This window comes from Candoia aspera, chromosome 6 (assembly GCF_035149785.1).
Source record: "Candoia aspera isolate rCanAsp1 chromosome 6, rCanAsp1.hap2, whole genome shotgun sequence".
Taxonomy (NCBI): domain Eukaryota; kingdom Metazoa; phylum Chordata; class Lepidosauria; order Squamata; family Boidae; genus Candoia; species Candoia aspera.
In genome coordinates this window covers 38,378,288-38,397,499 of record NC_086158.1, presented here as the reverse complement: position 1 = coordinate 38,397,499, position 19,212 = coordinate 38,378,288, and the positions used below count along the sequence as shown (strand labels likewise).

Sequence of the window (19,212 nt, the reverse complement as noted above, 5' to 3'; positions counted from 1 at the left end):
ATTTTAATTATTGCATCCCTTCCTGCCCTGGAAAAAATACCTATCCAGCATGCTCTTTTTAAAATTAAATAAAACTTCCTTCCCTCCATCATAGTAAAAGTTATTCTACATTCTTCTCCAACAATGTTACCAGGATGTGTTGAACTACAGCACCTATAAACTTAGCATCCTGCTGTCTTGTGCTACCTGGGATGACGGATGTTGTAACCCAGGTCAGGTACAGAAAGTTTCCTCTACTACATGCAGAAAAAATGCTATAAAATAAGATTTAAAAGGAGGAAAAGCATTGCATAAATGAAAGTAGGAAGCTGGGACATATTTCTGTTATACAAATACATCTTTCAAGACTGACCACTGCAAAGAAAATTGTTTCCACTATGGATTAGGAAAATTCCCAGAAGAATTTACCTGCCCTTAAAGAAGGCAATGTAGATGGGAGAGGAATAGAAATTGATGAATTCAAAGACAAAGACTTTAAAAGTGAAGGCATCTTCAAACATAGTCTGGGTGCGGTGCATCTCTGTGGCAAAAAAATGAATGTGTCATTTAGAGTAGCATTCATCCTTCACGTTTCTCTGAACCAAGATTCTGAATGATTCCTCACTGTCGTCAGCTATCATTATCAGTCTTCACATCACAGAACATTAAGGTATGTTGTGCATTGAAAAACACTTTCTTTCATGTTATTCTAGATTATGGCTGAGATGGCAAAACAAGTTGGAATAAGTTCTGATTAAAGCTTTTTAAAAAATATTTCTCCAAAGCTTAAGTCTAACATTTTGGGGCAGGGGGTGGAACATTCCTTCGATGTATGTAAGTTGAAGGCAGATATCTTTCAAGAGATACCTATTTACAAGTAGACGCGAGGGTCCTAGCCTAAAGTTCCCAGATGAAGCACCTATGTATGAGAGGTTGCACTGCATTAGTTCTGAGCAAGGAAGTACCTGCATGTTGCTACAATATTTATATGGGCAAAATGTATGTTATGTATAATGAATTAAGAATCTAGTGTGGAGATAATATTTATCTAAGAATTCACTGCACAGAGAAAAAAAAGTTTTGCTGCAAATTATACTTTCTAACACAAGGACTAACAAATCTAGGTTGCAAAAATCCAGATGGCCATTAGAGGCTAATATCTTGAGGTAATCTGGATTTTTGCAGCTTGGATCTGGCAGCCATACTAGCTTGTTTTCCACACACTCCAGGAAATAGATTAGAGGAGGCTAGATAATGCAAAAACAAAAACAACCCCCCCCCCAAAAAACCCTATAAACTTTCCCTGGTTGACAGCAAATGAAACCACCACTAGCAGAACTACAAACGCTTTGGAGTCTCTAGAAATTGTGTGTACATTTCTAACAAATCATTGGGCAATTCTGATGCCGCTGAATGAAGGATAGTGGAATTCTTGGAGGTATGTTACAGTTCTTAGACACCTTTGTCAAACTGGAAATTTACTCCATTATAGGAACTTTTTTTCTTTTTGCTTTACATCTGTTGGTAATAAATGCATTTAATGCTGGACTCGGATTATAGGGGAGCAGAAGAAAATGTCCTAATGTTCATTAAATCTCCTCAGCTACCTTCTTCCTATAATCCAAAGACTAGTTTTATGTTCTAGGACCAAAAAGATGGGGCTTGAAGCTGATGTCTTGCTTGAATATCCAATATGGTCTACTTACCCCACTTCGTAAGAAAAAGTGCCAGAGCAATGTAAATTTTTGAGAGGAGGAGGATGAAAATGAGATTTACTACTGAGCCTGTCAGGCTGGCAATACGAGAAGCCTAGGAGGAAAAAGGGAGTTAAGAAGGAAGTTCAAATAAAGTCCAACAGCAAAACCAGACCAAAAGGGATAGAGGCATAGAGGTCCCTTACCGAAGCTACAATTAGGAAGTTTCCAGACTTGGATACAACTACGGCTATGATGGCCCGGTAAAGGATAATGGAAATCAGGAACATAATTACCACTGCAATCTGCAGACAGAGACAGGCAGAAGAAGTAGTAGTAATGTGTGTTTGTTGTCTCATTATTGCACTATTGCACTCACTGTAGCTGTGGCCAGTTGGATCAACTTGCCCCAGTCTAGCATTCTTCAGATGTGTTGGACTATAATTCCCACCACCCACAGCTAATGAAGTGTGGTGTGGTTGATGGATGAGTGTCAGGTTGGGGAAGGCTAGACTTGGATTTGGAACAAAAATGCTGATGTTTCTTAACATCCATAGATGTTCCCTCTAAATAGGCAATTCATCTGTCTCTGTAGATCCAAGATGTGAACACATAATATTAAGCCGTAACAGATTTGTATTTAGCTTAGTGTGATTGCACACACACATATTATGGCTTAGCATTATGTGCAAATCAAGCCATTGTGGTTTGTTCAATAAGCCATGGTTAACATCATGGCTTAGCATTATGCATCAACAATTTATGGCTTGGTACTTACATTCACTAAGCCAAGGTTAATTTTAACCATGGATTGTTGAATAAACCGTAGTGGTTGGCTTCACAAGTAACACTAAGCTTTAAATCATGTTTATACCTATGCTAAGTCCAAACCAGCCAAATCACATTTTAGTGTTCCATGATGTATAATTGGATGAAGATGAAGAAACTTAAATAACTTAAATTGGGAAAGTAGAACTGTTCACTTGTCCATATATTTTCTTAACCATAATTAATGGCATTCATAGCAACTAGCAAAACTGTAAATAACAACTGGTAAAACTTTCTAGCAGGGAGATATTCCACACTAAATATAACCAAATAGGTTTTTATCACTTAAATAGATTCACAGCTTGAAGAATACCCTGGGTGGTCATTTAGAAGAATGGGAGTTGGACATTTCCATTTCCTTCAATGCTCCTATAGTAAAGGTAAAGGTTTCCCTTGACGTAAAGTCCAGTCGTGTCCGACTCTAGGGGGCGGTGCTCATCTCCGTTTCTAAGCCTTAGAGCCGGCGTTGTCATAGACACTTCCGGGTCATGTGGCCAGCATGACGACACGGAACGCCATTACCTTCCCGCCGAAGCGGTACCTATTGATCTACTCACATTTGCATGTTTTCGAACTGCTAGGTGAGCAGGAGCTGGGATTAACAGCGGGAGCTCACCCCGCTGCGCGGTTTCGAACTGCCGACCTTCCGATCGACAGTTCAGCGGTTTAACCCGCAGCGCCACCGCATCCTATAAAATACATAAAAATCAAGTGGGGCAGCTAGGATAATAGCACTTTATCCCCAGATCATGCCTCAGATACTTCCTTTGACTACAGTAGCTCAAGAGAACAGGAACAACTGCTAGCCCTCTAAGGTTTATATTAATTCTCTGGCATGTATTTTTCAGATAATGGTTGCCCCCACAAGCTGCATATTTTATTTCCATAGGTCCCTTGCCTGAAAGAAGATTGCTCTGCAAAATAAATTATGATTCAACTGGCACAGCAGAAGGAGAAAGAGCTCACATCTCAAGATTTAGCCTACTCGGGTTCCCTCACCATCATGATGACGACCATTGATCCAGTGATGATTCTATTGAATCGATTCCACTTTGGGAAATAGGCCTCCTCCTCTCCAGTAATTGGATTTACAGTTGTCATGGGAGCCATGGCAGTGAATTGGGGTCGTGGACGTTCCTACAACCGGAAGAACATGAATATTCTATGCCAGTTTGGATTTTGAGTTATACCAGAAGTTCTCCAAATTCAGTACCTCAATATCCTCAAAGTCTGAACAGTCCCAGCGATATGTCAGGGTAGCATTCATTCGCTTCCAGTACTCAAGAAATGTGACTGCCCACAGAGACATGAAGATGCTGAAGAACACAGTGCCACCATGATCAAAGAGACGGCCAGCCTACAAGAAAAAGGGAAGGATTGCTGTTATGCATGTGACAAGATACCCAGACTGGGAAAGAGAAGTGAGTCATGTAAGTCAAGTGAGCAAAGTGCTTGAATGCAGTGGCTGGACTCACACATTATGCCAAACTCATGTTTTAACCAAATGCTTGCTGAATAGCTGTGGTCAACACACTAAATTATTAAACTTCTTATACAATGGTTAGGTTTTGTCAGCATTCTCAAGTAGATCAGACAGGAAACATGACCAGATGAGCTAATTCTACTTTATTGTAAGGCGACATTAACAGAATCTTGCAAGTCTGATAGTACAAATCTCCTGCCATCTCTTTTACAGCCTGAGAAGTTAGGGAGGTTCCTTTCTGAGTTTCTTTCTCTACCTGTCATGCAGGTAGAGATTATCTGATTGTTCCTATCTCTCTCCCTCCCCGTCTCCCAAGGTCATTCCCACACACCATAACAGGCTTACACAGTATGCTAAGTCCAAACCAAACTACCAAGTTATGGCTTAGTTGATTGAATCCAGTTAGTGTCTTCCCAAACTACCACATACCTGTGTTCCTTCTGTTCTTTATATCATACACACTCAGTGTACATGGATTACAGAAATGGGCCTACAGCTGTTTGTATTTGGGCCTCCAAAGCTACAAGTAAGCTATGTTGCCTTATGCAGCAAAAACAGTTTGCAAATTGCCAGTGTTGATGCATATGTTAAAAGTGCTAAATGGATGGAACCTAAATTATATTGTTTTGGAAGTGATAGCTAAAAGCACAGGCTTGTGATAATTTTCTCCCATCTACAAATGGCCAATCATATTCAAAGAAGGGTGACTGAAAAAAACAGAGTGATCCACAAGGATATAGCTTAACTTAACTTCAAGCATATCTGAAATCTAACATATTAGGAGGGAACCAGGTTAGGAAAGGCTGTTTAAACCAACCTCACATTAGCAACATTCATGTGAGCCCTCAGTGAGAAGATGAGGAGGGAAAGGCATACAGGTTTGTTTATGGAGTGGCTATATGATTTTGAAGTATATGTGAAAATTGTATCTCTGCCTGAATGGGATAGTAGGATTATTGGTCCCCCTTACAAACAGAAAAACAGCAACAGTGAATGCAAAAACTACAGAAGGTTTAGTTTCTTAAGTGTGGCAGAGTTCTGACTGAAAGGTAAATAGATGACAATGATCAAAATATGGGAATTGCAATGTGCTTCTATCCAAGGGAGGGGTGTGCAGACCAGATTTTTGTTCCTTACTAGGTCAATGAGAAATATAAGAATGTCAAAAAGGAAGTTGATTATGTATTCATTGATTTAAAGTGTATGATAAAGTCATAATATTATGACCCTACCTGAAACATAGGGCAGACGGTAGACAGATTCCAATAAGGGCAGACTTTGCAAAGTGGGCACATCTTGTATTTGTCACCACTGGTACAAATCTCCTGTCTAGTTCAGAAGAGAGGGAAAAAAAGTGGGAGAAAAAAAATTAGCATGGCACCAGATTCCAACACCCCCTTCTCTTTCATTTCTGCTTTGTGTTTCATGTCCCTTAGGTAGGTGTGTGTGTGTGTGTGTAGTTCTTGGACTCTAATCTGCTGTTGAAAAATTTTTGGGTGGAAAAACAGGATGAAAAATGTTGTAAATCAATACATCTGTCATCTACTTATTGAGGAATGTATTTCCAAAAAACTTTATAAATTTAACAAAGGATAACTAATTAGTCAGTCATGCTGGCTGATGGAAAAAGCTGCTATAAAAGTTGTCTGAAGATCTCCTAAGAACAGAATAAAGGAAGGAGGAGCAAGGGAAGTTTGCTACTTACGTTGGAATGTCATGAAACATCATAAAAATGCCAATTATGAAGACCAGTGTCCCCACTACAGCCGCTGGAAGAAGCCATGCTGTGTAGAAACCTAAAGGAAGCGAGGCAACAGCATATTCATTTCTTTTCTTTTATTTATTTATCATATTTTTATCACCGCCCATCTCCCCACATGGGGGACCCTGGGCAGTTAATTCATGCTCGGCAGAACCCATGCTGCCCTCCCCACTGTGACTGAGACCATCAGCCTGCTCTCCAGAAAGTCTGAGCCCAGCTTGTGATATTTTGCAGAGGAGCAAAAATAGAACAACATGTAGCAGGATGGTACCACCAGGGGCTGCTTGTTCATAGCACGTTATTGGACAAGTTTCTGACAACCCATTCCTAGCATCAATACAGAATAAATGTCTCATAAGAGAGGGAAATAATATCAGTTAGGTTTTTACTGTGTTATCATAATCTCCTACCTGGAACATATCCAATATTAAGAAACAGGTCACAAAATAATCCTTGAGGTGTGACTGATTAATTGCTGTCACTGGGATATGCCCCCAGAGGCAGGAGTTCTCTTCTAAAACCACAGGCAGCAATGGCAGGATCTCAGGACCAAATCTGGAGCCCAGGGTAATTGGGTCTCTTGGGGCAATCCAGAATATAGCAAGTGATAGGAGTCGTGGCAAACCAGTCTGGCATCAATGTTCACTAAGGCAGCCTTGCTTTTTCTTTATTTTTAAAACCATTTTAATGTCAGGGGACAAGTGACAGGATACATGTGACTGTAGATCTAAACACAATCATTTTATTATCCCCCCCTTTTTTAAAAAAATAGTTCTTATTGTGAAGTAAATATGCTTAACATCAGGGCAGTGAAAAGAAACTCTACTTATTCTTGTAGTCATAAGTGACTTAAATGAATTTAAAATGTGAAAATGCAAATGCTTCAGTGTTCATCTAGACTGGCAAAACAGATTTTTTATTGCTTGTATTTTAGGATCTTTTCCCAATTGCCCTAAACAGCATAAGCATGCCAGGACAACATGTTTTCTGTCATATCCCTCACCTAGTGTCATTCTTATTCTACCAATATTAAAGTAGTGTTTTTTCACTTCCCTGACACTATCCAAGAGCTGTATCAAGAAGCCACCCATTATATTGGAAACAAAGGATGGTGACTAGTAATGGGTGGGATCAAAGCAGCGCTTATTGGACACTTCAGATGATGTGGGCACACCATCTCCCCTCTGGTCCCTGATCAGCCTTGAGGCCACTTCTCTGTCATTGTCTCCCTAAAGAGCTGACACAGCAGAACTGTGCTGATGGCCTATCAGAATTGTACAATAGCACTAGATGGCTCAGCAAGCAATACTGTAAGTGCTTCAACTCTATGATCCTTACTGGTTTGGTGCAAGGCTGATATGTCAGAACAGTGGAATGGCATAATGACTGAAAGAGTTTAACAACTGAAATGACAGGACCAACATCTCTCCAAGCACAAAGCAATCTGGAAATTGGCATTTGTTGCCAATACAAAGGAAAAGAAAGGAAAGGAAGCAAAGGAAGAGAAATGATGCTTGTGTCTCATCAACCTTCATGATTCCAAACTTTGCTGTTTTAACTTTATTCAGCTTGAGTTGCAACAGAATGGAGTCTAGAAGAAGACCACAGGAAGGAGTCTGCAGGCAGATCTGCCCCATTTCTGTTTCAATGATGTAACTGGAGGATATTTTTCCTGCAAAGTGATAATTGCAGAAGAATGAGGATAGCAAAGCTGGGGGATTTAATCAATCTCGTGCTGCATATGTATAATCAGGACAGCACCATTCCGCAATGAGTCAGAATGGAGGCAATAAAGTCAGTATAGACATGGGGGCAGCAAATTTTGTGCTGGTATAGTTCTTTGCCAACCTAAGGCTGAGAGGATAGCAGGGAAAGGGTTTTAGTCAACGTATCAGGACTTTAAAGCACCAATAAAGCATGGACTGTATAGGACAGAATAAGACAAATATCATGTGTCCATTTCACAACAGAAACAATATGACTGGCTACATTTAGTCTACTATGACTAACTGGGTCTGTGTGTTTTTATCAGTTTATCCTTGGTTCTTTCTATTTCACCAGGAACAGTACTATTTCAAAGCCATATGACTGGGATCCAACCAGAGATACTTAGATTTGGCAATCACACTTGATTACCATAAAGAAAAAGAAATGAACAGAAGTGGATAGAGTGTTATGTAGTATGAGTTCCACCACCTGTCGGCTAGACCCATACCCTATCTGGCTCTTTTGTGCAAACAAGGTAGTCATATTCAATCTGTTCAGCTTTTAGGATAGTAACTCATGTCACCTTACAAATGGATTACTGTAATGCACTCTACATGGCACCACCCCTGAAGTCAACTTGGAAGCTACAGCTGGTCCAGAATGCAGCAGCACAGGCTATGTTGGGCATGCCTCATTATGCCTGTGTGATCCTACTATTCGAAAAGCTGCACTAGTTACCAAGTGCAGTTATCACCTATAAAGCCCTTCATGGCATAGGGTCTGGTTATTTGGACCATCTGTCTCCAGTTGTTTCTGCCTGTCCAATGCGAACAGGGATAGTGGATGTGGTCTGGGTCAGCAGCATTTTCTTGTGGAGCCATGAAATATGTCTTCTCTGTCATGGCACCTGCTCTCTGGAATGATACCCCCCCCAAGATCTGGATCTACCCTGATGAGGTTCAGGAAGCTCTTAAACCTGGTTATTCTCACAGGCTCTGGGGCAGAGCAAAGATTGAGCCCGTTGGATGGACTTTCTGTATTATTATTATTATTATAAATTTATTGGCCGCCCAACTCCAGTGGACTCTGGGGTGGTTCATAATTCTTTTTTGTGTATTGCTTTTACTTTTAATTATAATCTGCCCAGAGTAATTGGGAGTCAGGTAGCCTATAAATTGTATGTATGTATAGGGATGCGGTGGCACTGAGGGTTAAACCACTGAGCTGCTGAGCTTGCCGATCGGAAGGTTGGCAGTTCGAATCCGCGTGACGGGGTGAGCTCCCGTTGCTTGTCCCAGCTCCTGCCAACCTAGCAGTTCAAAAACATGCAAATGTGAGTAGATTAATAGGTACCGCTTCGGCGGGCAGGTAACGGCGTTCCATTTAGTCATGCCAGCCACATTACCACGGAAGTGTCTACGGACAAACGCCGGCTCTTCGGCTTTGAAATGGAGATGAGCACTGCCCCCCAGAGTCGGACACGACTGGACTTAACATCAAGGGAAACCTTTACCTACCTTTATATATGTATAAATAAATAAATTTATAAATGTCATTAAACATATGCTAAAGTGGAATATTGGGCACAGCATCAAATATATAAAGCTGCTGTGTGCTATCAATTCACAGGATCTATTTGATCCATCGGTTACAAGCAGCAGCAGTTTCTTCAAGACTTCACTGAAAAATCTTCAGCAACAGGAGATGCCAGGATCAAACTGAACCAGCATCTTCCACATGCTAAATAAGCTCTGCTGCTGAGCTATGACCCATCTTACCATACTGTCACATTAAAGACAAATGGTTCTGGTGTATTCTGCTCCTCATAGTCAGACATGTGGCCGAAAAGGCTATAAAACAGGAGCAAGTATGAAATGGTTTGAGCAGCATAAACATTTTAGATTGCTCTCTATGTATTTTGGCATGTTATAACTCTAAGATAACACTATCCTTTAACATAGAAATAAATGATTTCAGCATTCAGACTTAGTTATAAGCAACTTCAATTGCCATGGTTTCTTAGAAAGCAACAATGATTGCAAACTCGGTTACATTTTGCAGTGCTAATATACCCCAATGTTCTGCTCATCCTTGGAGGTTACCGGTTTCCTAATGTGACTTTGTTTTTTACCAATTTGCATAATATACTATGTTCACTGATTGACATGACTCTGCCTGTGGAGCAAGTAAAGGGGGTAACACATCTAAGGATAACCTTATCCACAGAGGGAAAGAAGCAGAGCACCACATGACTTCAGAAGTCAGGAAGCTGGGGACGCATTGAAGGAGCATGTACTCACCAAGCCAGGCAAAGTAGAGAGCAATCTTCTCTCCAAAGTACCTGCGGATGTGATTCAAAGGCTGGTATTTCTTCCACTTACTCCACTGGGCCCAGTAATGGAAAAGAATCTGCCTCTGATTAAACAGAATAGTGGGCTCTTCCTCTGATGACATCTTGTATGGGCCCTTTGGCAGAGAGTGATATTATCCACATAAGATACAAATCTGTGTAGGGTATGTTGCATTTTACATGAACTTTCTTGTACACTTTGTAAATATTTTATAAAACACAATAATTAATATGAGCAGCCAGAAATAGTTAAAATTATATAATCATAATTATATATTATATAATACTTACATGCATACATTGTAAGTTTTATAAATTTAAAAATATAAATTATATGAGGTCTGCTATGGAGTGACCTGAAAGGATGAACTGCTCTGATATTACTTTGTCCTTGTTCTGAGTCCTGGTGTCAAACTTGTATCAATTCTTTTGCACAAAATTTATCCCATTTCTCCTACCTTGAATCCAGAGGGATATTGCTGGCAGGTGATGGCATATATCACATTGGAAGAACAGCATGTGAAGGTGCCTCTAATCTGGTGTGGGAATTTATTCAAAAAAGGCTAAGCAAGCTTTCATAACAAAGTAGCAAAGCAAGGTAGGGGAGCCCAGCACCACCAGGAAAGGGGAATCCTTCTCCCTTTCTCTCATTCAACAGGGTCCACAGGGTATGGTTTAAAAAGAAAAAAGTCAAAATGGCAGTCACAACCATGCAATCAGAGTCAGCCTATTTTTTTATGTGTATCAACATTTTTGACCATACCCTTTGACCCCCACCTCTTGTTTCTTGACTCAGAAACCCTTTCCCTTCTTCCCTCTTTTCTTTTATTCACTATTATCAAACTAAGTTGTCTCCATGAAAACACCAGTGCATGAAAATGCTACTCCTTTAAACTGCTCACTTTCTTTACTGTAGCAAGAAGCTTAATTATACATCTCTTGCTTTTTGATCTAGCAAGAAGTCTTACTGGTTAATCTTTAAGCCATTTCCCCCTCGTCTCCGCTTTCTCTGTCTCTAGATGAATTCTGCACATACTGTTGAAGTAAATGACCTCCTGAAATTCTCTGCCTTTTCTTGTCTTTCTTTCAACACCCACCAGCTTTGTCTCATTAAACTGAACATATAAAACTCTCCAAAACCACTAACTGCTATGTTAGACTGCAAACTGTCTCCTTTTTTTGATTTCTCAAATGCATAAGTTTAATACATAGAATAAGTTGTATGGGAAACCTGAGTATGTTAGATTTGTTAGGACAATTAAAGGTATTAGAATAACATTATTCCCATACTGTAATTGATACATTACACATGGGAGCTATATTGTTTCCATTGGTGAAAAACACAACTTGCCTAAGTTGTTTTTTTGGTGGTCTCCTTAATTTTGTTCCATCCAATTCAAGTATCTTCCTGCATAACAAACTTGGTCAAGCCAGAAAAGAGATTCTGGGAACACTTCAAAAGTCTTCTGTAATTCTGGTAACTACCTTTCAACTGATTCCTCAATTTCTACGTTCTCCATGATATCCCATGTTGCCCAGAGGGTGCTTCTGAACAAAAATCCTATATGAATACTTTCAAATAATTTCATTATAAGTTCAGGTTCTTTCATCTGCAGCAAATTAGCATGTGGAGATATGTGATTTTAGGACCCAATTGTATCATTGTAACACCTTTCCACATTTGAAGTCTATTTGATACCATTTAGATTTTCCCCATTCTCATTTCCTAATCTAAGTTGAGATTTTATGTGTACTGTAACATTAAAGCCACCTTCAACTCAGTGCTGTCACTTTCCCGATCTGAAAGTGGATTGGGACAAATGCTTTTGCAAACTTACATCATGTAGTGGAAATGCAGCTGTGAAGACTTCCTCAGTCAACAGCCTGTCTATTCCAACCTGACCTGCCTTTGGGTTGCCATATGATGTAGTGGACAGGATCTCATACAGCTGAAGAAAAGCAAAGAGGAGTTAAGGGAAGCTGTACTTTGATTTCCACAGTTAGCAGCAACCATCACCCACATTACAAATATTAAGGTCTGAACATAAGATAAAGCTCCAATAGTAGCCCTCCATTGTACTTCTTAACATTAACATGCAGCACTATGATTAGCTATATATTCACACATGTTACCCTGCATTTGTCTCACTCCAGGCTTACTATTCTATGCCGTTGTGTGCTGCTGAAGAAGGTCTCGTGGTGATCGCTCCCAAGGAACCTGGGAAGAAAATTTCACTGAGAAACTGCTAGACATAAAACAGAGGCTATATAAAAGGGAGATTGTGATATCCCAGCTATTATTCCCATATACCCACTTACTGGTTCTACTGACACCTAACGTGAAGCCAGTATTTGCCTTAACCATGGTTAATAGCACCTCACATAATGTTAAACTATAAAGCCATGTATAACTATATGGATTGTTCACATGCTGCTGTATCAAAACATATTGTCTTATGGCTTGGTACAAAGTATGATGAATACTGATGAATAAAATAGTCTATTTCCTCTCCATTTCTTCTGCCAGTGTCCAAATTTATGAGCTGAGAACAGAAACAAACTAGGAAAATCCATGGCTCTGGATTTGTTCAGAAGGCAATGCGACGGTTAAATCAGTCTAGGTTCATAAACCACTAAGTTGTGGTTCTAAAGTACAGCTTAGTGCAAAAAAATTAAAGATAGCTTCTTTCTTGGGATGGGTTCATACATCATGCTAAGTGATAAGCAGTTCACAGATAGATTTTTGCTGGGGAAGGGAAGATCTTTAGAGAGTTTAGATTTCTAATTTATTAGGCTTAGGGACTGAGGGAGAAAGGTTGGCTCGGGATGGCATTCCTGCCACCAAGCTAAACACAGCAGCTTTTGTCCATTTTTTGATTTGCTAACATACGAATGCCAAAAATATCCAAAAGAGCACGAGTCCTGTTTTTTAAAGAACTATCCCTCTTTCAAAAGATTGGTAAACATGGGTTGATAAGGAGCCTGCATGACACTGACAAACACTTCAGAAAGCATTAGCCAGGCCTTATGCAGGCAGATGCCTCTGCAGAGGCCTAGTGTTTACTCTCTCCCAAAACCCAAACCACAATTGCCATCAAGGGCAGCTTTGAGTGACCAGAGGGGAAGGGAATGCCTGCACCAGCCTAAGTGTCATTAATATAAGTGCTGGGGAGATTCCATCCACTCAATCTGTCATCACCAGCATTGTGATGAAGCACTGTAGATCATGTCCATGTCATAACTTGTGTTGGGAGAAGAAGGAAAACGTTACTGTTAAACAAGAATAGCCCAATAAGAATGTAAGCTGCTTTCACAGTGTGTTGGGGAAGAGATATGGCGGCAGCATCATGGAGTCATGCATTTTAAATGGTTTATCAAGGGATCTTTGTGCCCTGGTTAGCAGGCCATGTGGGTGAGCCAAAGACTAATTATTCTTAAAGTGAGAGACAGAAATGTAACAGCACAGATGTACTTCTTAGTAAAGAACTCTGACCCAGCAGAGAAGAACCCATGAATTGTGGAGGTTTTTGCAGTGGTGTATCTGAAAAATCCTTGGTCTTTGCAGAATGCTGCCAGTATCTGAAAAAGGAGGAAGCACAAAATGCAGCTTTTTCTAATAATTTTATTTATTTATTGCTCACATTTATATGGCCACCTATCTCACAGAGGGAACTCTGGGCAGCATACAACACTATTATGTGGGCAACACTAATAATAGTAAAATGATTTGCAAGAGACAGGTTGTTTTTTTCTTAACATAACCAGATTGAAGCTCAACAAATTTGGTTGCAGACTTTCTTTTGAGAAAAGAGCCAATGTTGTGATATTAGAGTTATGCAATGTTACTATTGTAATCTAATTGTAATGAGATAGGGGATGGTAATTGTAAGCTAGGAAAAATAAGTATAGTTTGACAAGAGGAGAGATTGAAGAAAGAAAACTCATACCAAAATCTTACCAGGGGAGCTTGTTTGCTTTAAAATGACAGGTGTAGTAATCCAACGGAATGTCAGGAACCTCATCATAAAGTAAATTAGGGATGCCCAGTTTCATCAGAATCCTGTGAGACCAGTTAGTTTCAGGTTCATTGGGCACAGCCTGGGATTCAATAAAAGAGAAATATATTAAGCAAGAGGACCCATTGCCAGTAGCCTCCATCACATGCATGCAGAGATAGAGAGCGAGACTGAAAACCAAAATTATTAAAGTCATGAGGAAAAGCATAACACATAAAAGAAGGGAGATTTTATGATATAGCTCCCTTCATTCCATCTCAACCTTTCAAAATATATAAACTATTTTTACACCCCCACCCCCAGACATGTATAATACATGGATCACAGAAATTGAGCATTAGAGATTGGTGGAGAGCTCCATGTTATCAACAGTATGTTTCTCTCAGAAGAAATACTTGATGATAAAACTATCTATTGCTAGAAAAATTAAAAGAGAGATGGGGAGAGGTGGGGTGAAGAGAAAGAGAAAGAGAAACAGAAAAGGGACAAGGGAACTTGGTTCCTTTCTTTCTCTTCCTTGTTTCCTCCAATTTTTATAGTTGTTTCGGTATCCCTATTTGTTGAATTCAGTATTCATATACTGTACAAGCTGTTACTACCTCAATTGGAATAGAAAAAGTGCTGCAAGTCAATGCTATCCTATCATCTAAAACAAAATACATGTGACTTGCAAAGAACCAGAAAGTCTGGTAGCACCTTTTCTGACTCCATTAAAGGATTTAAGATTTTGTGAGAGGCCACTCACTTCATATGCACCGAGTGGCTAGACTGATGTAGGATTTAAATTGGGATGAGGTCGGGGGTGGGGAAGGTTGATAATGCAGATGCAGGCTACATATAAGACAGATTATAAGCACCTTATGAATCACCAATTGTATTAAAAACCCATAATGTTTTTATGGGTTTTTAATATGTCACCTTTTGAGATACTCTGAAACATTTTGATATATGTAAGTTCAGCAGTCCTTGCACAGTGGTGCTGTTAGAGTCTTGTTTTTCCAAAATCGCTATGGAGTGTCCTGAAAGGTTGAAATGCTCTGATACTACTTTGTCCTTCTTTTGTATCCTGTCAAACGTTTATCCATTATTTCTTTTTTGTAAAGCTTGTCCTTTTTTATATATATAAGACTTTACTGAAGTTTCAAAGTACAGATAAAATACAAAATATAGAGATGATTTAGGAAAGAATTGAAAGAAAAAAGAAATACAAAAAGAATGATTTCCAACCTTCTCCAGTACAGATACAAATACAGATACATAATACATTAATCTCTTCCTCTAATTCAAACCACAATAAACGTTATTTCTATAAGTTATAACACTGTAAAGCTTGTCCTGTTTGTCCTACATAGAATCCAGATGGGCAGTGCTGCTGGTAGATAACCAATTGGAGGAACAGCACATGAGTCTTATGATGAGGCTATTGATAGAGATATGGGAGCAAGGTAGACATCTGGGTTTGTTGTAGAGTCTGGTTCCATGTTGGCATTATTATCCTACTGTTGTTGCTTGTGAGACTGTTCAGGTTGGGTGCTTGTCTGTATGCAAGGAGGGGCCTGCCACCCAGTGCCTGAGTAAGCGCAGTGTCATTTTACAGGATGGGCTGTAGCTTATTAATAATGCATTTGAGTGACGAGCTGTGAGCTGTAGGTAAAAACCGGTGGCTTTCTGTTGTTCTGTTTTTGTGGTCTGTCTTTTAATAATTCCCCCTGGGAACTGGTCTGGCACTATTGATTTGTCTATTGATCTCATTGGGTGGGTAGTTCGGTCCTGTGAATACTTGTTTTAATTCCATCAGTTGAGTATCTCTGTGAAGTGGGCCAAAACAAATGCAGTCGTTGTGTAAAATCTGGCTAATGAAAGCTTATGTTTTTTTAATAAAACCTATTAGAAAAGGTGCTGCCAGAATGCTTCTTATTTTTTGCTACCATAGACTAAAACAGCTCTCCTCCTACAATGTCTACAACATGACTTGGGAGTCAAACATTATAAGGTGCTCACAGTTAAGTGTGTGAATGCATTTAATATGTTCTGTTCTACTATAAAAATATCTGTGTAGAATTATGTAATGATATGTGGGAATGACCTTGGGAGACTGGGCCCAGAGACACTGCCTAGGGAATGGTCAGATAAAAGACAACATAGTCCACAGATGGATAGGTTAAACCTTTTCCCATATTTTCTCCTTCATTTATTTACTTACTTACAGAAACTTCTATTACTGCCCAGCTTCCAAAGACAAACAAACAAACATTTAAAATCACTGTGCACAAAAGGAAGATATCACAGAAGAGGGATATGGACTACCTTTCTGTCAACCATGTGGTTTCCACATGGAGACAGTTTTTTATGGAGTAATGTTGCAGTCTGATGTAACATAGCCAACAAACAGCTAAAGCCTCCAACCTGTTTTTTCTTGAGATCAGAATACAATGAATTATTTTAGCTGGGAGCAAAGTTTGATCCAGGGGTGTTAGATTTCACAGCATCCTCACCTGCAAGGGAACTCTCAGCCTGAGATCTTCAGCATAATAACACAGCACACTCCAGGGAGCATTCAGCAATATAAAGTGGACAAGCTTCTTCGTATATTGGGCTACATGCTGCAAAAGCAGACCATTAGAATCAATCAGCTACATCAAAATTTTATATTCTAGAATCCCTTGGAAAAATGTATTCAACTGGGGAGGCAAATATTTCTTTTCCAAAGCACTCATGAGCACAGTAAGTTTAACTGCTTGTGTTACTAGCCCTACCTGACCCCAATTATTACTAATAGCTATATTGGACTGAAATGATTCTCAACCCTTTTTCAGCCCAATTTAAGCACCAAAGTTCTGATCTCAGAAATGTATTATCAGTCCCAGATTACTAGGAGAGAGATCTATGCAAGCAGGGCATTCAAAATAGAATATAAAATAGCATTTCATTTTCCTAGCTTCATTATGTACCTCCTATACAAAGCACAATCTATGTCAAGACATATTCCATTTGAAGAGCTGCTGGTTCAGTTCTGGCTTAAAGAACCATTAGAGAAAGCTCTAGAGCAGTGTTTTTCAAACTTGGCAACTTTAAGATGTGTGGTCTTCAACTCCCAGAATTCCCCAGCCAGCATGCTGGGAGTTGAAGTCCACACATCTTAAAATTGCCAAGTTTGAAAAACACTGCTCTAGAAATTGGATGCCATACAGAGCAGGAACAGGCTTCGCTACCCTAATATGGTATTGTGTTTCTTTAAATCACACTAATTCTTCCTTGGTTTCCATCTATAATAGGGATTGTCTTTTTTATTATGTGTTTTTCTCTTTTCTGTGTGTGCTGTATCCCTATCTACCATAAATACTAATATATGACATACTACATACAGCATCATCAGGTGTATTTCCAGTTACAATTTATCAGGGGAACGTTTGAACATAGAATACTAATATCTATGCATTGCCCTATGTTTGAGCCCTAGCAATATTTTTCCACTTGGGACTTTTTAAAAAAATTATGAAAAATGGAATAAAAATTTTACAAATAAAGAAAAAAATGCACTTTTCACTTTCTATTCCAATCACCTGGGACATACACAGAACTTCCTCAGACTAGAAATACTGATGCTAAATACTGTGGTATCTTATGGGGTTTACTAAAATCAGTTAACCCAGATTACAGTGCTTATTAAACTGGGCTAGAAAAATTTGTACACACTGATTATAGAATTTTCAGCATAAAATTGATAACATTTAACAGATTAATGTATCTGGCTGTTGAAGTTTAACATTCCCTAAATCATCTCATGGAGCTGAATATAAATAAATACCACATGGTACTATGATGTACAAGGTATTTACATCTCTTAATTAATTGGATGAAATAGGACTTTTAGAGAAAGAAAGAAAGAAAGAAAGAAAAGAAAAACTGCAGCTCATTATAATGACAAACATGGAAATGAATATGGGAATAGCAGTTTACAGAATCAGCTGAAGCCAGATTTGATACTAGTGTAAAGTTTTTAGAAAGAAGTACATGCTAACAATTGCAAGACACATACAGGTTTCCAGCCAAGGTTTTGCTTTGTTATTTACTTATATGTATCAGTTTATTAGATTTCTATCCCAGCTTTCATTCAGGACCTCAAAGTGGCATGTATGGTACTCCATCCTCCTCTTTTCTCTGCAGCAACCACCATGCATTGTAGGTGGGCTGAGAGAGAGTAACTGGCCCGAATTTACCCAGTGAATTTCTGTGTCTGATACTTGATCATGCTTGGATAATAACTGGGCTTTGGTTGCACTTGTGGCATACTGGCCAAAATGTGTCAAAACCACTAGTAACTAACTAACTAACTAACTAAATAAATAAATAAATAAATAGTAAATAAATAAGTAATAAAAGCCATGAGAAGGTTGAAAGGCTTTTCATGTAAATGATGTAATTGGACTAATGTTTAAAAATGGATGTAGTTTGCTTATGGCTGTGTGACTTGTTTAATATGCATGTAAAGGTGGCATTTTTGCCTTACAATCAGAATATGTTGTGATAGTTCACCTATACATAACTAAAGTAGAAAGAATGAATGCCAAACTTCTACAGGGATGTTTGTGAAATGTGCCTAGGATAGTGTTTGACAGACTGCTGGCTGCAAGATTATCAAAGGTGGAAGGGAACACAATTTGGTGAGTGCAGTAATGGCTTTATACCAGGCAGAGGGTGTGCAGACCAGATTTTTGCTCTTCAGCAGGACACCGAGGAATGAATGTAAGAAAGAGTAAAAGATATAAGAACATGCTACTGCCTACATTGTTATATGGATATGATCATGGTTATGTCAGGATAAATTTGAAAATAAGTCAGATACAATGGGAATGGGTTACTTCAGAAATATGGGTAGTAAAACGAGAAGAGAGAGGATCAGAAATAAATGGGAGCTGCATTCATATGGATTGTTGCCAGCAATACAGTCTCCATTTGCGTGCCTTTTCCATTCTGATCCCTGCCATCTGGAGTTTATGCAGAAATTTCTCCCGCCAGTCTTTGTGCATTTCAATCGATCTCTTTTGTCTGGATTTTGTACTATCATTCTCTTCATTTTGGCCCTCCAGATTCTCGCACTCTGATTCCCATACAAGGATAAAGTCTGAGGCAAAACACATACACAGTAGAAATATTCCATTAGATGTTTTTCAGTAGTAAATAAAGTAAAAAGATAATCAGACACCGTAATAATCTGATAAATATTCATAAGAATGGAGAATTACATGGAGTGGACAAAGGGAAACCCAAGATCGTTAAGTTGCCTCATGAAAGGTTAAAAAAAACAACAAGTCTCTCTTTTTGTTGGCCAATCAAGCAATATAAAATCACCAGGAAAACAACAGCAACAATTTAACTCCTAAGGAAAAGTA

General features: G+C 39.1%; 1 protein-coding gene across 1 annotated transcript in view; it reads right to left on the bottom strand.

Moving 5' to 3' along the window:
* The window catches only part of ANO7 (anoctamin 7), a 42,515-nt gene that overhangs the window by 13,245 nt on the left and 10,058 nt on the right, over positions 1–19,212 (bottom strand). Inside the window, exons 4-16 of the mRNA XM_063306755.1 lie at positions 18,784–18,944; positions 16,315–16,422; positions 13,762–13,901; positions 11,964–12,021; positions 11,642–11,752; positions 9,754–9,919; positions 5,690–5,780; positions 5,217–5,313; positions 3,715–3,858; positions 3,501–3,638; positions 1,880–1,978; positions 1,686–1,788; positions 409–520 (exon numbers count right to left, since the gene is read on the bottom strand). Of these exons, the coding sequence (XP_063162825.1) occupies positions 409–520; positions 1,686–1,788; positions 1,880–1,978; positions 3,501–3,638; positions 3,715–3,858; positions 5,217–5,313; positions 5,690–5,780; positions 9,754–9,919; positions 11,642–11,752; positions 11,964–12,021; positions 13,762–13,901; positions 16,315–16,422; positions 18,784–18,944 (1,528 nt within the window). The remainder of the gene's footprint in view (positions 1–408; positions 521–1,685; positions 1,789–1,879; positions 1,979–3,500; positions 3,639–3,714; positions 3,859–5,216; positions 5,314–5,689; positions 5,781–9,753; positions 9,920–11,641; positions 11,753–11,963; positions 12,022–13,761; positions 13,902–16,314; positions 16,423–18,783; positions 18,945–19,212) is intronic.